Below are 20,852 nucleotides of genomic sequence, written 5' to 3'. Positions count from 1 at the left end.
CTCACAATGCTTTCTTTTTCCGTACGATTTAAACTGAAGCTACTGCTATGTGGCTCGTGAATGAAGATGTCAAAATTACCAATGACTTGCATGCTCTGTCTTGCTGTAATTTCATCTGGCACGTCACTCAATCTGCTTCATTTATGTCAAGAAAAATAAAGCTGCTTTGGAACAGTTAAATTTTGGGTTTTTTTTGGCAGGTATTGCTCTAAGAGTGTCATTTATAACACTATCCAAAGCCTCAAGCATGTTGGTTCTGCTAAGGTTTCCTTTATGGTCCTCATGCTTGATGAATATTCAAAGCAGCTTACCCTGCCTAAATTTGCAGCTGTCCTTTGATTTATTGGAAGAAACAAGCATTTTCCACTTTTACACTATTAAGACACATAATGTGTCATAGAATTATGGGGTAGGTTTGTCAAAATTTTTGATGATGGTCAATAACTAAGGCTGGCATTAGCACTGCAGTTCTGATGCCCATTCAGATTTGAATAGGCCCAATTTGTTTTGACTCCATTGAGGATAAGTGTAATAATCAACTAAACGCATTCTGACGATTGTGCGTTCCTGCAATGGATTTTCCAGGTCTTGAAGCAAATGAGGCAATATGCAGTACACGACATAAGGGTAACCAGAACGTGGGATGATGATTCAGTGTTAGCTGGTTTCCAGTCAAAAGAAAAGCATCATGGCAGCATAAGACGTAGAAAAATCAACACATCTTCAAACAAGGAATTTACTCATACTGAATTTGGCAACAACAACGCCAAAATTACAAGTAAACAATTAAATACCTGCATGTACAGAGACAGAAGTGAGAAAAACATGAATAAAAGGAGATAACCTTTGGATTACTCCATACTGATTTCTCCTTTTGTTCAACAGTGCATTTAATATAGTATTGACTTACTACAAGTGCATTGTTTGGGTAGATGTGAGTGCATACGCCATTGATGGACACATTTTGTTGTCAGCCATTTTATGGTATGTCGAATATCTGATCTGGCTGCTTTCAATCCAGTCCCATTGGCAGACTAATGACTGCGGCCTGATTTGGATCTGAGGAAGTCCAATTCCATGTGAGGGTTGTTTTTCTAGTTATGTTGCCATGATACATATAAGAATCGGCCCAAATGAGGGGGGAATAAATAAAGTACTGTTTAAACCATGTTGAGGAAATTGAACTTCAGCAGTGGCTGCATGGTGAAGAAAAGGTAGTGTAGCTACTTTAAGGCAAGTAAGCTCCGTTGAATTGCTTTCCTAAATTGGGAACTACATGTATTTTCTACACACAACCGCAAAGCGGAGTGAGTAAGTGGTGTAATTGTGTCATTTTTGTATATATGTGAGCCTGTTTGGGTAGACATATTGTTATTTCGAGTTTATTTAAAGTTGTTTGACTCCATGTGGAAAAGGTCTATTCATCAAAGTAAGTACTCAAGTCTATTAACAGTTAATGGACCAGCCATAGGGGTGGACTGTCTAACCCCATATGAAATAAATTAAACCACTCCAAAGAGGTCCTTATTGGAAAGATGCAGGTTTCATTTACCCAATCGGGCTATGTTTTTACGACTGTGATGCTAACTATAAGTTAGAAGTGATTTGCCTCTAATAGAGCAGGGCTTAGTTAACTGTGTCAAGGCTCCTATTCAGTTATCCATCTGTCATGTGCTCCTAAATGGTGATAGGCCTGCTTTTAAGCACAAACTGAAAACACAAACAAGCTTACTTTGAAATGTTGTTTAGGAAACTGTTGTAGCTAAGAGAGAGGTGCAACTACATTCCGCATTAAGTATGAACATAAAAAGTCATTAACAAGAGCAAGCTGGTCTTATTATCAATCTTGCTGTTTTATATTCCCTCGACGCTTACTGAATCCACACATATAGATAAAGCCTCTTGGCTCTGTGCAAAGCCAAAGCCAGCTTAAAGTACCACTTTTCTGTTTTACCACTCTCACGTTTAGTCTTCATCTTTTCCACAAGGATGTGATTTTCCTCCTCAGCATTATCCCAAACCAGCAATTATCTTTCTGCCAATGCACTGTCCCTGTAATTCCTTCAAACCAGCCATGGTCTAAAGACATTCAGGGAGGTCTTCCTCTCGCATGCAAACTAAATCAGAGTACCCTTTTTTTTCTTTTTCTCTCATATGACAACATATGCATATCTTTTACACACTGGTGGAGTTTTCCTTTGTATGGCACAAAGACATCATCATAATGTTTGGTTTCCATGGTTTCTTAAAGAACAACCTCATTATAAATTTTATATGGATAATATACACTTGTACAGTTTATTTCATATTATTGTTCATTAAAATTATTTAGATACAAGCATTATAGGCCGCTGTTGCTAGGCATACTACTTGTGCTAGGTAGTTGGGGCCAAGGTTTGTTAAATAGACAGATAAGATACCTCGAAATCAGGGCTTCCCCATTAATTTTAGACGCCAATTCAGTGGTAACACACTTACCACCTTGGGCCGCAAGTTGTTTAATCTTGCCCCCCTGAAAAATGATTACGTTTTTACAAATGAGTATGTTGGACACCCGAGCATGTCAGTTTTGCCTCGTTCCTAAAAATCCAGGCTGCATGGGTACACTTCTGGGGACACCTGCCCAAACAGTAGAACCGTTGTTATCCAGGCATATAAGGCTTGAACCCAAGGTGCCAATGTAACTGTGCAGCATCCGACTTCCACTGTGACCTACTTTTCCTTCTCACGTGTATGGTGACCTTAGATTACATTCATTACATTACCTACATTTCAAAAACACTACTTTTGCAAGTACAGTGATCCCAGGTTTTTTGTCCGCGAAGTAGCGGTGGAACCTATTTACATATATATATATATATATATATATATATATATATATATATATATATATATATATATATATATATATATATATATATATATATATATATATATATATATATATATATATATATATATATATATATATATATATATATATATATATATTAGGGCTGTCAAACGATTAAAATTTTTAATCGAGTTAATTACAGCTTAAAAATTAATTAATCGTAATTAATCGCAATTAATTGCAATCCAAACCATCTATAAAATATGCCATATTTTTTCTGTAAATTATATATATATTCTGTAAAATAAATTGTTGGAATGGAAAGATAAGACACAAGATGGACATATACATTCAACATACGGTACATAAGGACTGTAGTGGGCATTTCACTCTACTGTCATTTAAATCTGTCTATGCTGTCCTCACTCCGAAGCGTCTACTTTTTCCAAAGCTAGACAGCTAGTGAACGACGCCTTAATAATCAGACTTCTTCCTTTTTCATCTGATTTATTAATAAAATGGCCTCAAACCACTGTCCTCTTGAGACCGTTGTGAAACAACAACAAAAAAGTACACAGCATTGCATTAGCAACAACGTTAGCTTAGCACGCTATACAGGTTCACTAAACATAAACAAAAAGCGTCTCATACAAAAAATATAACATTTCGCTTACTAACATAATATGTACATTCTTTACAACAACCATACTTACGGACAAATCTTGTCCAAGGATCATATAAGCACAACATTATCAGCCCGAGACGTCGTGCAGCCATAATGAAGAAAAGAAGAAAATAATAAACCATGTCGCAAAGCGACCACAAGAGTTCGCTGTTGGACAGCGCAAAAAGCCTTGCTGTAAAACTTACCAAAAGGCAGAATACTTTCTGAGCGGGACATGTGCGTTAATTGCGTCAAATATTTTAACGTGATTAATTAAAAAAATTAATTACCGCGCATTAACGCGATAATTTTGACAGCCCTAATATATATATATATATATATATTTTTTTTTTTATAGACGGTTTTTAAGCACTGCAAATGTAATAATTATGATATACAGTAAATAAGATGTATATTTATAGAAGAAAATGATTTGCACATGTATACATGCATATATCTTAACATTTTTTAAATAAAATAACACCTTTTTTTTTTTTTTTTTTTTTTTTTTTAAACCTGTCCTGTTCAGCTGCTTTGACACAGACAATGGGACTCTCAGTGTCCTTATAGTCTGATCAGTTTTAATGTATCATATGGGATATACTCCCATTGTGATTACTCATTGTGTTCACTTATTAGGAGAAAGCACCGAGCAGGAAGGGGATATGAGGTGACAGAAAGAAAAATAGATGAGGCGAGACAGACAGAAGAAGAGAGGAACAAACAACAAAGAAATATTGTACATTAAAGTGCGTACGACACGAGAAAAAAAAAGTCTTAAACAAGATTATTATGTGAATTAGAATCATATTTTGAGACGATTTGACTTTATACAACAATTTAGCAAAGCGCAGATGACGAGAAATTAGTCTATTAATCTGCTGGTTAGCCACGCCTACCATTATAGGGCTCTAGCGTCCCCAACAGGTGGATGACGTCAGCGGAGTCACGATTTCATCTGATTTAGTATGAAGCCCATTGAAGGGGAATTATTCACAACGAGGACAACACGACTAAGCGAGCCGCAAATGTTATTGTGTCAGTCTCTCTACTCCAATCGTTTTACAGGCTATTCTTTTTATCCAAGTATTTTCCCCAATAGCTAAATAAATGGCTTGAGAAGGACCAGTCAGCCCGTTGAGGGGGAATTATTCAGAACGAGGAAAACGTGACGAAGAGAGCCGCAAAATGTCATTGTTTCAGTCTCGCAACTCCAATATTTTTACAGGATATTCTTTTTATCCAAGTATTTTTCCCCAATAGCTAAATAAATGGCTTGATAAGGACCAGTCAGCCCGTTTAGGGGGAATTATTCAGAACGAGGAAAACGTGACGAAGAGAGCTGCAAAATGTCATTGTTTCAGTCTCTCTACTCCAAAATTTTTACAGGATATTATTTTTTTATCCAAGTATTTTTCCCCAATAGCTAAATAAATGGCATGGTCGTGACAAATAACAGTCTAGTGCTAAATGGAATAGGAAACAATAAAAATCCATTTATTCAAGACGACATGGCAATATTACTTCATAATGGTCAAAACTGTCGACTTCACCTTTACTGTCACACCTCCTGAACGATATTTTATGCCACCTAAATCAGGCTTATATCATTTCCCTTCCCCAGCTTCGGAGAATGTAAACAAACCAAGAGGCATGACAGCTGGCCGACATGCTAACCCAAACCGAGTGATGTTTCAAAGTCTTTGAAGCGGAAAATCACACATAACTAGCCTGGATAATTTCACATGACGACTGGGTTGTCGATTGTCTTCGCTGATCGGCAGACCGCCAGGCTGAGAGCAATTTACAGCTAGTTCCTAGCTACTACAGACAGGGTAGCTCGCCGGGGAAGCAGCTGGACAATGACCGCTGCCAATCAATGACAATGACATGCCAATCCATTATCAAACGTAAGTCGTCCTTTATGTAAAGAAAGTTTGTACTGTTTACTTTGTAATCGCTGTATACGAATACAGCTATTTTTAACTCAAAGTTGCAATTTCTGATCGTTCAGAAAATTTGAATGAAGGGGCACTTGAATGAAGAGGGGAATAAGCCGAGTATACTAGTAGTGCTCTCCCGGCGGGCGGGGGGGCCCACAAGCCGCAGGTCGTCGGCCGAGGGGACAAGGAGCATGTCACAAAATGCAAGCCACCTACATATTAAAATGATCCCAGTATTCGACATAATACAAAACACGATGTTTACTCACTTCCTCATAAGTCCCATGGTCCCACAGTAGTAGGGCTTGTTTTGGCTAATATCCACCGGTGAATGGGAACCTTTTGAAACCTCAAAAAGGCGCACACGCCTCTCCCTCCTACAGCAAGATTTTTCTACCGCCTTTGGCTGGCGTGATGCGAAAAATAAATGTATTAATCCGCAAAATCAGCTGAATCCTTAGTCCTTCTCATACAACAGTACGGCTGTATAGTGAAGAGGACTCCTTCCTCTGTACACGTCACAGCGCCCTCTTTCACAACTCGAGACTGTTGCCGGAAGTCACTCATTTTCATGGCGCGGGATTAAAAAAACTAAATAAATATTGCGATCGCTTCCACACACTTCAAAGCAGTCCATTTCATTCAGGAGCATAAAGTACCGCGTGTATTATGAAATAAACATGCTTTTTCGTGTCACATGCACTTTAAACACCTACACTACCTATGACTATATTGGTGCTATTGTTAGCTAATTGTATTTCCTGTGGACACAATGTGGGGGGCCTGACGACCGAGGAGAAAGAGGATGGGGCGTGATCAGTGGTGGAACTACACGTTGAGCATACACGCTGCATATGGGTGCGAGCCATCAGGTGATGCCCTCACGAGGAATCCCCCGATCACCCCCCGACCCAGTCAAAATTACACCCACTCACGTTTTGTTTTTTGTTTTTTTTAAACTTACACTTTTAAATCGTTCATTAGGAAAGTCAGTGGATTGTTGCCAATGAATTTGATATCCATTTTTGCTGGCAGCTATGAGCAGTCCCGTTTGGGTCCTTGTTTGTGAATAATGTGAGGCTGCGCATGCGCCTGTGATTAGTGTTGAGTTAGATGGTCTTGTGTGTTGATAAAGAAACCACACACATAAACCCGTTCATGTAACAGTTTAAAGTCTCCTTTCAACACAAACCCCCATTCAAACAGTAAATTGTTATACGAGAGTGTGCTTTAAATTGGATTTGGATTGTACTGTTTGATTAAGAAAACTGATTCATTAAGGTCTGGCTCCTCCTTATTCGATCTTGTTATTTAGGTTGTTAAAAGAAAATAAAAGTGGGGGGTGTGAGCTAGGGTGGGGGCCCATTTTTCATTTTGCATACCCTCACAAGAATGGATAGTTGTGGCCCTGGGGGTGAGGCAAAAAGAGATGTGATTAGGCGGGGTGCAGCGTACACAAACCCGCAATGTGAGGTGTGGAGCGCAGTATTATGTGAATCACATGTAAGTGTGGATTTGTTGACATCCTAGTCTATGTTTCCTGGCATCGACAATCTCTCTACTTGAGTGTGTATCCCATCAGACATCTTGCAGAGAAGTGGAAATGCTGTGCAGGATCCACCCCAGGGCCACAGCACTCCACTCCCCAGCCAATCGGGGGGGTGAGCCAGTGTGGCCCATCCCTCCTCCCGTAGCGCTGGCAAAGGGACCACCGCCATCCCCCAGGGACCCAGGGTGGCCCCCAGAACCCACCACCAAATCCATCCAAGCCGCCCAACATTCTCGGTGTTTAATGTAATAAAAATCAAGGGGGAGCCAGCCCAGGGCTATACATCCCCGTTACGACTCTCTCCGGACACCTGAATGAGTGTGTAGGTGCCAAAGGTGAAAGATATTTAAAATGCGAATTGAAGAGTGTGATTTAAGAGCAATCTCGCGCAGGCGGGGCCCGCACGCCAGAACCACCGGGCCCCAACCATTCCCCGTCCCAGACCACACCCAGTGCCCCGCCCCCACTTACATTAGACTCCAGCGACTCCATTCTTGACTGACAAGGATGTTCATGATGAAAAAAAGATGATGGCGATGATGATGATACCTGTGCATTTTGATGAAGATGAAAATGCACATGTGTCAAGGGAGCCTTTTACTGTACATAAAAAATCTGCGAATAACTGAAACCGCAAATTTCAAAGCACGAATTGCCGAGGGATGTCTGTAGTCCTATTAACGGTTTATCGATTGTCAATTTGTTGCCGTATTTGTTGCTCTCCTGTGTGAAAATTTCCATGGAGATTGTCAACGACCACAACAGCAAATCTGCCAAATTTCAATAAATTCCGACTTATTGTTTGGTAGGAATCGGAATATATTGGTTTTGGAATTTTGTCGATTTCTGCACTACTGAAAGCACTACTGAGAAACAATATTGTGTCACTCTCTAAGAGTATGTCAAATTTGGTTAAAGTCGGGCTATGCTTTCTGTGACCCGATTTTTATGATTATTGATACTTATCGGGGCTATTTTGATGCAAAACTTACTAAGAACACTCATAGATGCTTATAGTACAAATGTGTAAAATTTCCAGAAAATTGGTCGAGCCGTTTCGGAGTCCCTAAGGAACGAACAGACACACACACACACACCACACACGCACGCACACACGCAGACATATATATATATATATATATATATATATATATATATATATATATATATATATATACAGTGCCTTGCAAAAGTATTCGGCCCCCTTGAACCTTGCAACCTTTCGCCACATTTCAGGCTTCAAACATGAAGATATAAAATTTTAATTTTTTGTCAAGAATCAACAACAAGTGGGACACAATCGTGAAGTGGAACAAAATCTATTGGATAATTTAAACTTTTTTAACAAATAAAAAACTGAAAAGTGGGGCGTGCAATATTATTCGGCCCCCTTGCTTTAATACTTTGTAGAGCCACCTTTTGCTCCAATTACACCTGCAAGTCGCTTGGGGTATGTTTCTATCAGTTTTGCACATCGAGAGACTGACATTCTTGCCCATTCTTCCTTGCAAAACAGCTCGAGCTCAGTGAGGTGGATGGAGAGTGTTTGTGAACAGCAGTCTTAAGCTCTTTCCACAGATTCTCGATTGGATTCAGGTCTGGACTTTGATTTGGCCATTCTATCACCTGGATACGTTTATTTTTGAACCATTCTATTTTAGATTTGGCTTTATGTTTTGGATCATTGTCCTGTTGGAAGATAAATCTCCGTCCCAGTTTTAGGTCTTGTGCCGATACCAACAGGTTTTCTTCCAGAATGTTCCTGTATTTGGCTGCATCCATCTTCCCGTCAATTTTAACCATCTTCCCTGTCCCCCCTGGAGAAAAGCAGGCCCAAACCATGATGCTGCCACCACCATGTTTGACAGTGGGGATGGTGTGTTCAGGGTGATGAGCTGTGTTGCTTTTACGCCAAACATATCGTTTTGCATTGTGGCCAAAAAGTTCCATTTTGGTTTCATCTGACCAGAGCACCTTCTTCCACATGTTTGGTGTGTCTCCCAGGTGGCTTGTGGCAAACTTTAAACGAGACTTTTTATGGATATCTTTGAGAAATGGCTTTCTTCTTGCCATTCTTCCATAAAGGCCAGATTTGTGCAGTGTACGACTGATTGTTGTCCTATGGACAGACTCTCCCACCTCAGCTCTAGATCTCTGCAGTTCATCCAGAGTGATCATGGGCCTCTTGGCTGCATCTCTGATCAGTTTTCTCCTTGTTTGAGAAGAAAGTTTGGAAGGACGGCCGGCCGGGTCTTGGTAGATTTGCAGTGGTCTGATGCTCCTTCCATTTCAATATGATGGCTTGCACAGTGCTCCTTGAGATGTTTAAAGCTTGGGAAATCTTTTTGTATCCAAATCCGGCTTTAAACTTCTCCACAACAGTATCTCGGACCTGCCTGGTGTGTTCCTTGGTTTTTATAATGCTCTCTGCACTTTAAACAGAACCCTGAGACTATCACAGAGCAGGTGCATTTATACGGAGACTTGATTACACACAGGTGGATTCTATTTATCATCATCAGTCATTTAGGACAACATTGGATCATTCAGAGATCCTCACTGAACTTCTGGAGTGAGTTTGCTGCACTGAAAGTAAAGGGGCCGAATAATATTGCACGCCCCACTTTTCAGTTTTTTATTTGTTAAAAAAGTTTAAATTATCCAATAAATGTTGTTCCACTTCACGATTGTGTCCCACTTGTTGTTGATTCTTGACGAAAAAATGAAATTTCATATCTTTATGTTTGAAGCCTGAAATGTGGCAAAAGGTTGCAAGATTCAAGGGGGCCGAATACTTTTGCAAGGCACTGTATATATATACATACATATATATATTAGGGCTGTCAAAATGATCGCGTTAAGGGGCGTTAATTATTTTTTTTAATTAATCACGTTAAAATATTTGACACAATTAATGCAGATGGCCCGCTCAGACAGATTTAAATGACAGTACAGTGAAATGCTCACTTGTTGTGTCTATGGAGTTTTGCCGCCCTCTGCTGGCGCTTGAGTGCGACTGATTTTATAGGCTTCAGCCCCCATGAGCATTGTGTAAGTAATTATTGACATCAACAATGGCGAGCTACTAGTTTATTTTTTGACTGAAAATTCTCCAAATTTTATTAAAACGAAAACATCAAGAGGGGTTTTAATATAAAATTTCTATAACTTGTACTAACATTTTTCTTTTAAGAACTACAAACGTTTCTATCCATGGATCGCTTTAACAGAATGTTAATAATGTTAATGCCATCTTGTTGATTTATTGTTATGATAAACAAATACAGTCCTTATGTACCGTATGTTGAATGTATATATCCATCTTGTGCCTTATCTTTCCATTCCAACAATAATTTACAAAAAAATATGGCATGTTTTATGGATGGTTTGAATTGCGATTAATTGCGATAAATTACGATTAATGAATTTTTAAGCTATAATTAACTCGATTAAAATTTTTAATCGTTTGACAGCCCAAATATATATATATATATATATATATATATATATATATATATATATATATATATATATATATATATATATATATATATATATATATATATATATATATATATATATCTGTCCTATGTTAATTTAATAAAAATATTTAAGAAAAAAATTATTCTTTCGACAGGGTTCTTATTCTTTACAGCTTCTGTTGTATCAATTTCGTCGGGGTCTTCCTCAATGTCAATCAATGCATTTTGATTCTGAATGGCAAAAATGTTTTTTGTATCCCTGGCGATTTATTTTGGGGAAGGTTTGTGGATAGCTGTTGTTTACGAACCTCTATGAAATCAAATAGATGCTGCATATTTCAAGTGCTATATTTTATTTTCAACTCTTTCAGATGGCAAAAGTGCGAACCTTTTACCTTTATTTTGAAAACGTAAGAGGAAGTTGTTACAGTCATTCCCGCTAACTTCATTGTGGTCAGCGCCAGAGGCTACAAACCCGCGCTCGCGCAGCATCAGAGTGCCAAGCCCTCGTGTGGTCGGGAAGGCGTGTGAAACCGAACGTCGTCACCGATTGAATAAACCTTACTGGTGTAAGAATTTTTCCCCCTCTCCTTGGCGAACTTCCAGACGGATAAAGAGCTCTCCGCCTCCCAGCCAGCATGGGTTAGACACGCTGCGACCCACGGCGTGTCCACTTTGTGCACTTGAACCAGCGAGGATGGGGGACACCGGACTTGTTTTCGCGCAGAAATCCTGACAAAGACGACGACTGCCAGGGAACACACATATTGCAGTCGTTCATTCTTCTTTTTAGTTTTGTTGTTGGAACACGTCACGAGAAGAGAAATGTTTGCAGAATTGCTGTGCAGCGCCGTGGCTCTGGTCTTGTACGTCAACACTCTGGGAGCGGATTTCTGCTACGATGACAGGTACTTAGACGAAAGACACCACATCTTCACTTTCAGGCTCTTTATTCACCAAAAAATCTTTCATGTGCACGTTTCTGTATCAGTAAGACCAATACCAAAAACAACAAATTCAGCAGGTTACTGATGGATTTTGATATGTTTTGTTACTGGTCTTGCTGGTACAAAAACGATCATCTGCTGTGGATTTCTTATGCAGGGTGTTTAGTGGTTTAATGAAGTTGAGTTGCCTTTAGTTTCACTCGTCAGTGTCGTGCACGATCACGTTCCCCAAAGAGAAAAGTTCCTCCAAGATTTCCGCATGAGTGGAAATAATTGATCTCTGGAGAAGAAATCACTCCATAGAAAAAGTCCCAAACTGTGCAAACGTGTAGCCTGCTGGAACTTTTAAGTATTAGAATTTTTTCCTCTCCATCAACCTAAAATTGGCTGTGTTGTTACTCTTCACTGGAAACAATCATCATTTTGGGGGGAAGAGCACTATTTGATATTTGATGGCTGAGTGGATGTCACTGCCTCAGGCTCATTTGTTCCTCATTCACACTGTGATGTAGGTCATTGGCTTCTCTACTTAGTTCTCTTTTCTGTGCAGCCGTGCATTTTAATAGCTTTCACCAAATTAGTTTTAATGAAATCCACATACAGTGGGTATAAGTGAACACATTACGTTTAAAAAAAAAAAAAAAAAAGAAAATAGAATTTAAAAAAATATTTGGCACAGCAGCGCTTGCAGCTTTGAGATGTTCTGATTTTTTTTAAAGCTCAGCTTTCTTCCACATTGCAAAAACCTGCAAAATAGGTTAATTCAAGACTTTAAATTGCTCATATTGGTCAATGAGGGAACATGATGTGCCCTGTGATTGAACGGCACTCTCCGGTATATTCGTCATCCCAAAAAGTCTAAACCGAAGTGAAATCCTGACCTAAAGGTGTTTGTGTAAGAGATGCCCTGGCTGTCTGACAGATTTGGAGCACCTTTGCCACTGAAAATATGTCATGCTATTAACAAAATACTGAATACTCTCATTGATTTAAAAGGTCCTGAAAGTATTATTACTATTAGAATGTCGGTTGGTAGGATGACTTCCTAAATTTATCATAAATCAAAATAGTGACACATCTCTACAGCATTGTGTGTGTATAGTCATGTACAACATGACTATTTGAATACTCGAAGGATATTCAGACACTACAGAGATTTATGTTTCCTTCACAACTCTGCCAACTACTCTGTTTAAAGAAAGCTTTCTACAAATAGAACAAATCCTATGGCAAGTTCTTTCCTTGCAGTGTATTTGCTGTAATTTGCATTCAGGGCTTCATAGGCAGATCCACCACTCATGTTTAAGACAAATATTGAATGTTCATAAAGCTGTCATAGTGGTAGGAGAGCGGTGAAAGGTGAGTGCTGTAGGGATCAAACAGCCTTCAAAGTTTAAGATGACATGTCAAACCCTGATTAGTTTATGTACGGTTGTTATTTTTTGCCACCTGAGATCCAACCTTCTAACAGTTTCTGACAGTAATCCCGCTGTCTCAGCCAAGAACTTTTTACTTTCTTATTTGATGCGTTCTAATGTTTGACAGGATCTTTGCAGGCTATCTGTCATCCAGCACTATCTGTTTTCAGCAGCACGTGTTGCGCTTGGCCTCGTAATTAGTGGCAGTCTCCTGTCCCTTAGGGCTCCGCTGGTGGTGAGAGAGTGGCAGCAATTGTTTAATTTGTCTAAGGAACACCATCCCAGACCCACACAGCTAAAAGCGTACGCCCGTAAGGAGAAACCAGTTGTGCTTTGGTGATTCAGATCAAGCTGCTGAAGATGGCCTGTTTGAATGATGACATATTCCACTGTGACGTTGCAGACAAGATAGAATTATATGGCATAAAAAGGTACAAAGTTGTGGATTTTCACCTTTTAACCAGAGTTGAGCGTTTTTGTGTACCCTGTGTAACTACTAATAACAAATACACATTTTACAAGAAGACACTTCATCAATTCACTAGATTTCAGTATTTCAGCACTATAATGCAAAATGCCCTTTTTGCTGTCATATTTGTTGTTCTCTTAGTAACGGCAGTGTTTAAGGAGATGATTGATGAGACCAAAGTCACAAAGGTATCTTATCAATAGTGTGGGAACTGGTTATACATTGATCTAAAGAACAAATACATTCCATAAGGTTCTAGTAAAGAATTTGTTATGAAAAATGGCAATTCCTTGGGTATTTAGGTGTATAAAAGAATTTGCTCCAAAATATTATGATATTGTTGAATTTGAGTATTCGTTTCAATTTCCTGAGCAAATACCATAAAATCTAGGAAGCTTGTTTGTTAAAATTTTGACCATTTTTGTAGTTCCTTTATTTCGAGCAGGGATCGGGTTTGCCAACCTTTATCTTTGAAAGAGCCATTGGAACACGTCTCACAGAAACAAAAAAAATCACTTAGAGCTAAAAAAAAAAGCTACCACTAACTAAAAGGTGCAGATTTCATATTATGAAATGATCGTGTATATTGTGTTCAACTCTGTTGACTGATTTTAGGTGGCTGCAAGCAAAGGTAATATTTATTTCATTGACTTTGGGCCGTCTGTGTGGTACTGTTTCAATAGATCGTGTGCAAATGGTTGAGCAAGAACTGCACTGATCAATCAACATCGTTGACTGAGACAAAGACGATGATATTGATGAAATTTATATCCTGTTTCAAAGCAACTAAAGGGATTCACTAAGGTCAATGTGTAAATTTCATTTTAGCTGCTGAATATAATTTTCTACCCGGCGCCTCAAGCCACACACTCTCATTTCCTTGCAGTTCCCTGTCAAGCACTGATGATGGATGTGATGAGCTGCACCTCATATTTTTATGTGATGTGGGGAGGTTTAACTGTATGAGGATGTTGTGAAGGTTGCGGGCTTGGCAAGGGTGGTCACATATAGTGGTCTGACAATTGTAAGGCAGAGCCATAGTGCTTTGTTGTATTATACGGATTGGACCAAAACCTCCACATGATGACAGGAGCTTGCACTTGGTGGTGGCAAATAACAGAGAAGCAGAATATTTTACACAGTGTCCACTCTACTACGGAGTTCTTTATTTGTAAAGGTAGTCACCGATTTATGACTGATTTTAGTGACTGCTAACCTTCATCTTGATGAACTCTGATTTACCTACCACAGTCCATTTGAAGCATCAATTTTTCATTGGTGGATTAGACACCTTCTGCGCCGCAACACATCCTAGAATAGACAGATCCTTGCAATGCTCTTGTTATATACATGCTGTTACCTCTTCCTTGGCCCCTTGTGACATGGCAGTGGTCTGTAACTGTATATTGAAGGATAGGCTGGTTAGGCTTGTGGTTCTGTTGAGAGCCCAAGGGCGGCAACCGAGCAGTCTGAGCATCTCCTCATTTTTCCCAGTCTGGATTTCTCTCCTCCCTGTAATTACTGTCTTGCCTGCATCTCTCTCGCGCTCTGTCTGTCTTCCCTCCGCACATGTCTATGTCTGCCATACTACATTATCCAATGTCATTCTGCAGATCGCTCAAAGAGAAGATTAAGAAGTGAATGAAGAAGAAGCAACATATGTATGGTGGTTTTATGAAACAGTTTCCTTGCCAGAATTGAGACATCAGAAGTCTCAGGTGTCAAAGAGGTCATGAAGATCTAATACAACTGGGTAGTGATGTATGATATGATGGTATAAATCACCAAAACGATATAAAATGACACACTATTGTGAGGATGTCATATCAACTAAAGATACACGATAATATCGGTCGCCGATAATTATCGGCCGATAATGGCAATTATGACGTCACACAGATAATCCAGATAATAAAAAACTTCAACCGATAATGCAATCCGATAATTATATACTTGATTTAGCCTCCAAATGTGCGCAACCGAAGAATTCAGCACGCCGCCTCCTCAACCCCTCCCCTCTCTGAAGCCCCTGAGGGAGGAGGGGTTGAGGAGGCGGAGTTACACGCCAAGAAATAGTTGAATATTACAGCGGCTGTTACTGAAAAAACGACGCTCTCGCCATCTGCGAAACATGTACCGCAGAATTTCCACAAGGCCGAAAGAAAGCGTCCTCATTCAAAACCACTAACCCAGCATCCATTTAAAACTGCATCACAAAGATTTTTGGAACGAATACGAGACTGTTGCTAGCGGGAATGCTAAAGCTATTGTAAACACAAGCTAAACTACGGGGCTTGTGACATTACAGAGTCGGGTTGTTTGGGAAAGCAGCCCAAAGCGGGTAGTAAACTCGCATCTTAAGGCTAAACACCGGCACGACTGGAGACCGATAGTCTGCAAGTAGCCGTCTTCCGACGGAGCCCGCCGCTCTGGCCGGTCCGGCAGGCCGCCGCAGCGCCGTTGGCGTGGCGGGCAGAGCCCGGTTCCCCGGCTTCAGGACCTCCGGCGAACACTCTGGTTTCTCGAGCGTTCCCCACGGCGTGCGAGCAGAGCCAGGCCCCGAATATGCCGCAGCGAACCGGCCAGTGTGGGCGGATTATCCGGTACGAACGTAGCCACCGAGATGAGACGCAATTTTTTTTTTTTTACCGAAATGACCCGAGAGCCAAAGCCCTGGATAAAAGAAATAATGCAGTTTATACGACCACCATTCTTCATGAAAAACATGCCAATCACAGTGGTTAGATGATAATTTAAACATGGAGAAAAGTCAGCCAGTCAATAATGCATTCAGTATGTAAAATGACGAGCGGTCAGATGACTTTGTAACGCTGCCTTTATTTTCGGCTTAACAAAACTCAGGCACAAAACAACACACACGGAGATGTGTGCTCCAACTCCATCCAAATCGTACTGCCGTGTACCAGTTTAGCTGCTGTAAAGCAAATGTCGTGAGTGCCGCAAAAGTGAACAAAGCGCTGCAGAATGGGTACATGACATCTCGCTCTCTTGAGTTAATCATTTTCACAGTGTGCAACAAAGCATATAACATTAGCAATCACTTTTCAAATTAATTTATTTGTCTGATCAATTACAGTCACAGTAGATAATCAAAACCTATTGGCACTTATTAACACTTATCAATTTAAATATGCACATTCCTGTTGTAATGAAATAATAATAATATTCTGTAGCCACAATTATACAAAATCTTTTCTTCCAATTTTAAAAAAAATTTTTTTAAGGATTAAGTATAATAATGTATTGCTTAAAATAAGGCTGTTAAGATTATTTTCAGCTAGCTATTTTTTTTTCTAAGAAATCTGAGAGAAATACACTTGAAGTGCTGGAAGATAATTTCACTTATTTCACATATATTTACACTTAAAACAGACTAGTTTTAAGGAGGTGTGTTTTGCAGTGTATAATGCTATGTATGTTAGGAATGGCTTACTTTTAAATGAATTTTTGTGCAACTTAGGTATTTACTCTGTAAGTAATTGTTGCCAAAAGTTTACCATTACACAATGTCAGACAATCTGTCATTATTTAGATGTTGGAATTGAATACTTGTTCATATTTTATGTTGAAAAAAAGAGCAATAAATTATATTTTTGCACAGTAATATTTTATTTTGTATATACTTTAAAATTTTACATAAATCTTTTAATAGAATTATCGGCTTGACATTATCGGTTATCGGTTGGAACAAGGAGGAAATTATCGGTTATCGGTATCGGCTGAAAAATGCATTATCGTGCATCACTAATATCAACAATATCGTGATATGATGGGCAAAGATTAAATGTAAAAGCCTGCAGACCTCACACACTTAATAGTCACAGTATAGCACAACAGCTATACTTAAAGCGACCTCTAGATCAGGGGTCCCCAACCTTTTTTGCACCACGGACAGGTGTGATTTGGGTCTTTTTTTTTTTCACGGACCGGCAATGTGCGGCAGAAAAATACAGCAAATATAAAATAACACAACAGGGCTAAAAACAAATGTTAAGTGCAGGGAAAATATAACTCACCCGCTGAATCAGTGAGAGGCCTGAGCTTGTTTCGTTGAGACGAGATGGTCCATCTAGGTGTGATGGGAGACAGTGAGACACGTAGTGTGTTCCTTATGTCCAGTCTGCTCCGTAACTTTGTCTTGGTTGCCGTCATTGCAGAGAAGCCCGCTTCACAAAGATACGATCTTGGAAATTGTAGCAAGGTTTTCAGTGCTTTTGTAGCAATGTCAGGATATGTCAGGATATTTATATACATCTGTGATCTCTACAAGCTGAACCTCCTGTTGCACAGACATGCTCGAATCACTCTGTTTATTCACAAACGGGTCACGAATCCACTTCTTTGCAGTTCGTATGCCACATATTATGCAGAGCGGACTTGGCGCCTGACAGTCACTTGTTGCGATAAACCCATATTTTAGGTAGGATTCTTGGTATTGTCTGTTAAAAGAAGATTTTGTTTTATTTGAGGTTGTAGGCTCATCTTCTGGTTTGTCAGGTGCCCTTTTCCCCGTAAAAAAGCTGTCCAAAGACGTCTGGTTTTCAGTTATCTTCGTTAGTGTGGGGGCTAATTATTTCAGGGAACAAATGTGATGCCCCCGCCCTACGACCTTTGGCATAGGTTATTATCGAGGACAAGCGCACATAGATATAAAAAACAAGATGTACTGCTAGCAGTCCAATGGATTTCTATGACGACATTCTATTCAGTTATAATATTATATGTAGAGTAGACAGGGATATTGGTGTGGTAAGGGGCACAGGCCAAAGTTAATTTGGCCAGAATGCAGTCGTTAATAAATTATTTATTATTTCTGTGTGGCCCGATATGAAATGTGCCACGGACCGGTACCGTTCCGAGGCCCGGCGGTTGGGGACCCCTGCTCTAAATGTCTTCACATATTGCAATCACCTCATAAAAGACAGACAGAAATAATTGTATGTCATTCAAACTCATAGTTTTAAAACGTGACTAAAATTATCACATACCGTGGGGAGAACAAGTATTTGATACACTGCCAGTGGGTTTTCCCGTTGGCAGTGTATCAAATACTTGTTCTCCCCACTGTAACAACAAACTAAATAGCATTACTAGCAAGTAATGAAACAGCTTGAACAGGAACTGAAGGAAAAGATTTCTTAGAACATGAAATTTAAACGTTACATTTTACAATATTAATTCTCATATCAGTGTTGTTTTCGTCAACGACGATAACAAAAATGTTTTGTCAAGAAACACTTTTTACATGACTATGACTAGACGATAATGAGCTAAACCCGTGTGTTGAGAGACTGACACATAATGAGACCAACGCCAGTTTTCATCTGACGAGACGAGAACGTGACGAAAATGTGCAATAGTTTCCGTCACATGTTCACAATATGTGACATTTTATGTGTAGTTATCCTGCATCATAGCAGTGTCTGGTTGTGTCACTGATGTGACTCACCAGTGTGGTCTCCAGTCATTCCAGCTTGCACACACACGCTAAGATTTGTTTTCTTATCTTGGCCAGAGAGCATGTACAATGCTGCTTTAGCCTTCAAAGGTCTGTGCTGAGTAATCATCACACACTAAATGTTACTCGTAGCATTAGCATAGCATTCGCGTTCACGTTAGCATTGGGCTAATACTAACAGCGAGCATCCTCTTAAACTCTCGGACAATTTTTTTTTTTTTTTTTTTTACATACAGTTTGTGGCGTCCAGGTGAGTATAATTAATTGAAAATAATGTGCTATTTTCCTACTCACTGTGTATTATCACCAAGTTGGCGTTGTCCTTGTAGACGCAACAATATGTGCTCATCTGTCAATGTTTATGCGAAATAGTTGGAAACCTTTATTTATTTATTTATTATTGGAGTAATTTAATTAAAAAAATAACAGCCGAAAACATTTTTTAGTAAACGTCGACTAAAACTAGAACAATAGACACATTTTGAGATGACTAAAATATTACTAAGACTAATAAGTATTATCATCTAACAGACTAAGACGAAAATGAAAAAGGCTGCGAAAAACAACACTGATACATATTTTTCTTTGCAGCCAATTGGTTCAGTGCTTCATGTTGGTTAATTTGCTGTATGATGCCATCAAGTCGTCTGGAAGCCAAAGAGGTCAACAATGTTGAGAATAGGGATTTTCCAATCGCATATCTTTGTGCCCGAGTCAGAGTCACCTGATTTGAGTCACGATCAGATACAGAAAAAGTCTGTTTTTTTTTTTTTTTTTTTTTTTTTTTTAACAAAACATACAAACATATTACAGTACTGTACTGTTTACAGTATGTACTATTCTGCTTGTTACAGGAGTGTTGCGGAGTATAAAATTTATATATATATATTTTTTCTTGTTTCTTTTCTTTCTTATCTTTTGGCAATTCCATTGTAATTCTGGATTATTTTGTTGGTTTTTAGCCTTTAAAATTTTAAATATTATTATTCTTTAAATTAAAAACCCAATGCTTTTCACCTGATTCTCATGCTCTGAAAAATGGCCTGATCAGCCGGATTTCTGATCACATGATTGGCTGGGGAAGATCCTTAGTTGATAATTCTATGGCGATTTGTTTAAAAGAATGACATTAATGTGCGTGTATCACTACAGTGTATGAACAAAATGCAACAAGTGCCATAATGATAATTTTTTATTCATTTTTTTTCTTGAATAATAGCTTTTCTAAAGTGTTTGGCTTTAAATGGTTTCTTTTAATTTAACTTTCATTTCATAATGTTTACATGCATGCACTTGTTTTATCTATGTGGGAAATAAGAATGAGAAAATTGAGAGGGGTAAAGCTGTCATATTATCTTTTTTGATCAAATGATTAAAAAAATACATTATATCGTGGCATATCGCGATGATGATATAAAATAGCCCATATCGTGATAGAGGATTTTCCCCATATTGCACACCACTACAGTTGGGGTTTCAAATACAGTACATCAATACAATCTATTTAGGTACAGAAATTAGATGAGTAATTTTGTTACCTACAGTACATCCTGATGTTTACTTATGAGTGTTGGCCAATCTTCTGCAATCTTCGACTTTAGAAGAGGGTTAGGGGCCTTACTGATTATAAACAAGTATCAAACGGCAATTCAATCAAGTCCTTATTTACATTATTCATTCTGTTTGATTTCATAAATTGTCTTGTAATTACAAAAGCAGTTAATAATCTAGTGCGGTTTCCCGAATTCCTAGCAAAATATGGTCCTTCGATATGCGTGTGAAAGCGTCTTGCCGAAATTCATCAGTCTGGAAAGATTCACTCATAATATGACCGCAAACAGATTGCAGTTCAAATTTCCTAAGCTCCAATTTCCAACAAATTTGTTACAACCTTGGAAAACAAGGTGGTAAGCCCTTTGGGCTGGAAAAAATGAAGTACTACTTAAATTCATGAGATCCTTTCCTTATATTTGTGGGTTGTGTACCAAGACCCAATGGCATTTCTCAAACCCCATAAAGGTTTGGCATTTTACATGGAGTTCATGGACAGGTCAGTCAGAAATCATTG

General features: G+C 38.9%; 1 protein-coding gene across 4 annotated transcripts in view; it reads left to right on the top strand.

Moving 5' to 3' along the window:
- Nucleotides 1–10,935: 10,935 nt before the first annotated feature.
- The window catches only part of tmtc2b (transmembrane O-mannosyltransferase targeting cadherins 2b), a 126,105-nt gene continuing 116,188 nt past the window's right edge, over nucleotides 10,936–20,852 (top strand). For all 4 annotated transcript variants that reach the window (XM_057836150.1, XM_057836149.1, XM_057836153.1 and 1 more), the window contains exon 1: nucleotides 10,936–11,379. In XM_057836150.1, coding sequence (XP_057692133.1) covers nucleotides 11,297–11,379 — 83 coding nt within the window. In that variant the 5' untranslated portion in view covers nucleotides 10,936–11,296. The remainder of the gene's footprint in view (nucleotides 11,380–20,852) is intronic.

This window comes from Corythoichthys intestinalis, chromosome 5 (assembly GCF_030265065.1).
Source record: "Corythoichthys intestinalis isolate RoL2023-P3 chromosome 5, ASM3026506v1, whole genome shotgun sequence".
In the NCBI taxonomy this organism is placed as follows: Eukaryota; Metazoa; Chordata; class Actinopteri; order Syngnathiformes; family Syngnathidae; genus Corythoichthys; species Corythoichthys intestinalis.
Note: the sequence above shows the minus strand (reverse complement) of the source record. Positions and strands in the feature narration are given on the sequence as shown.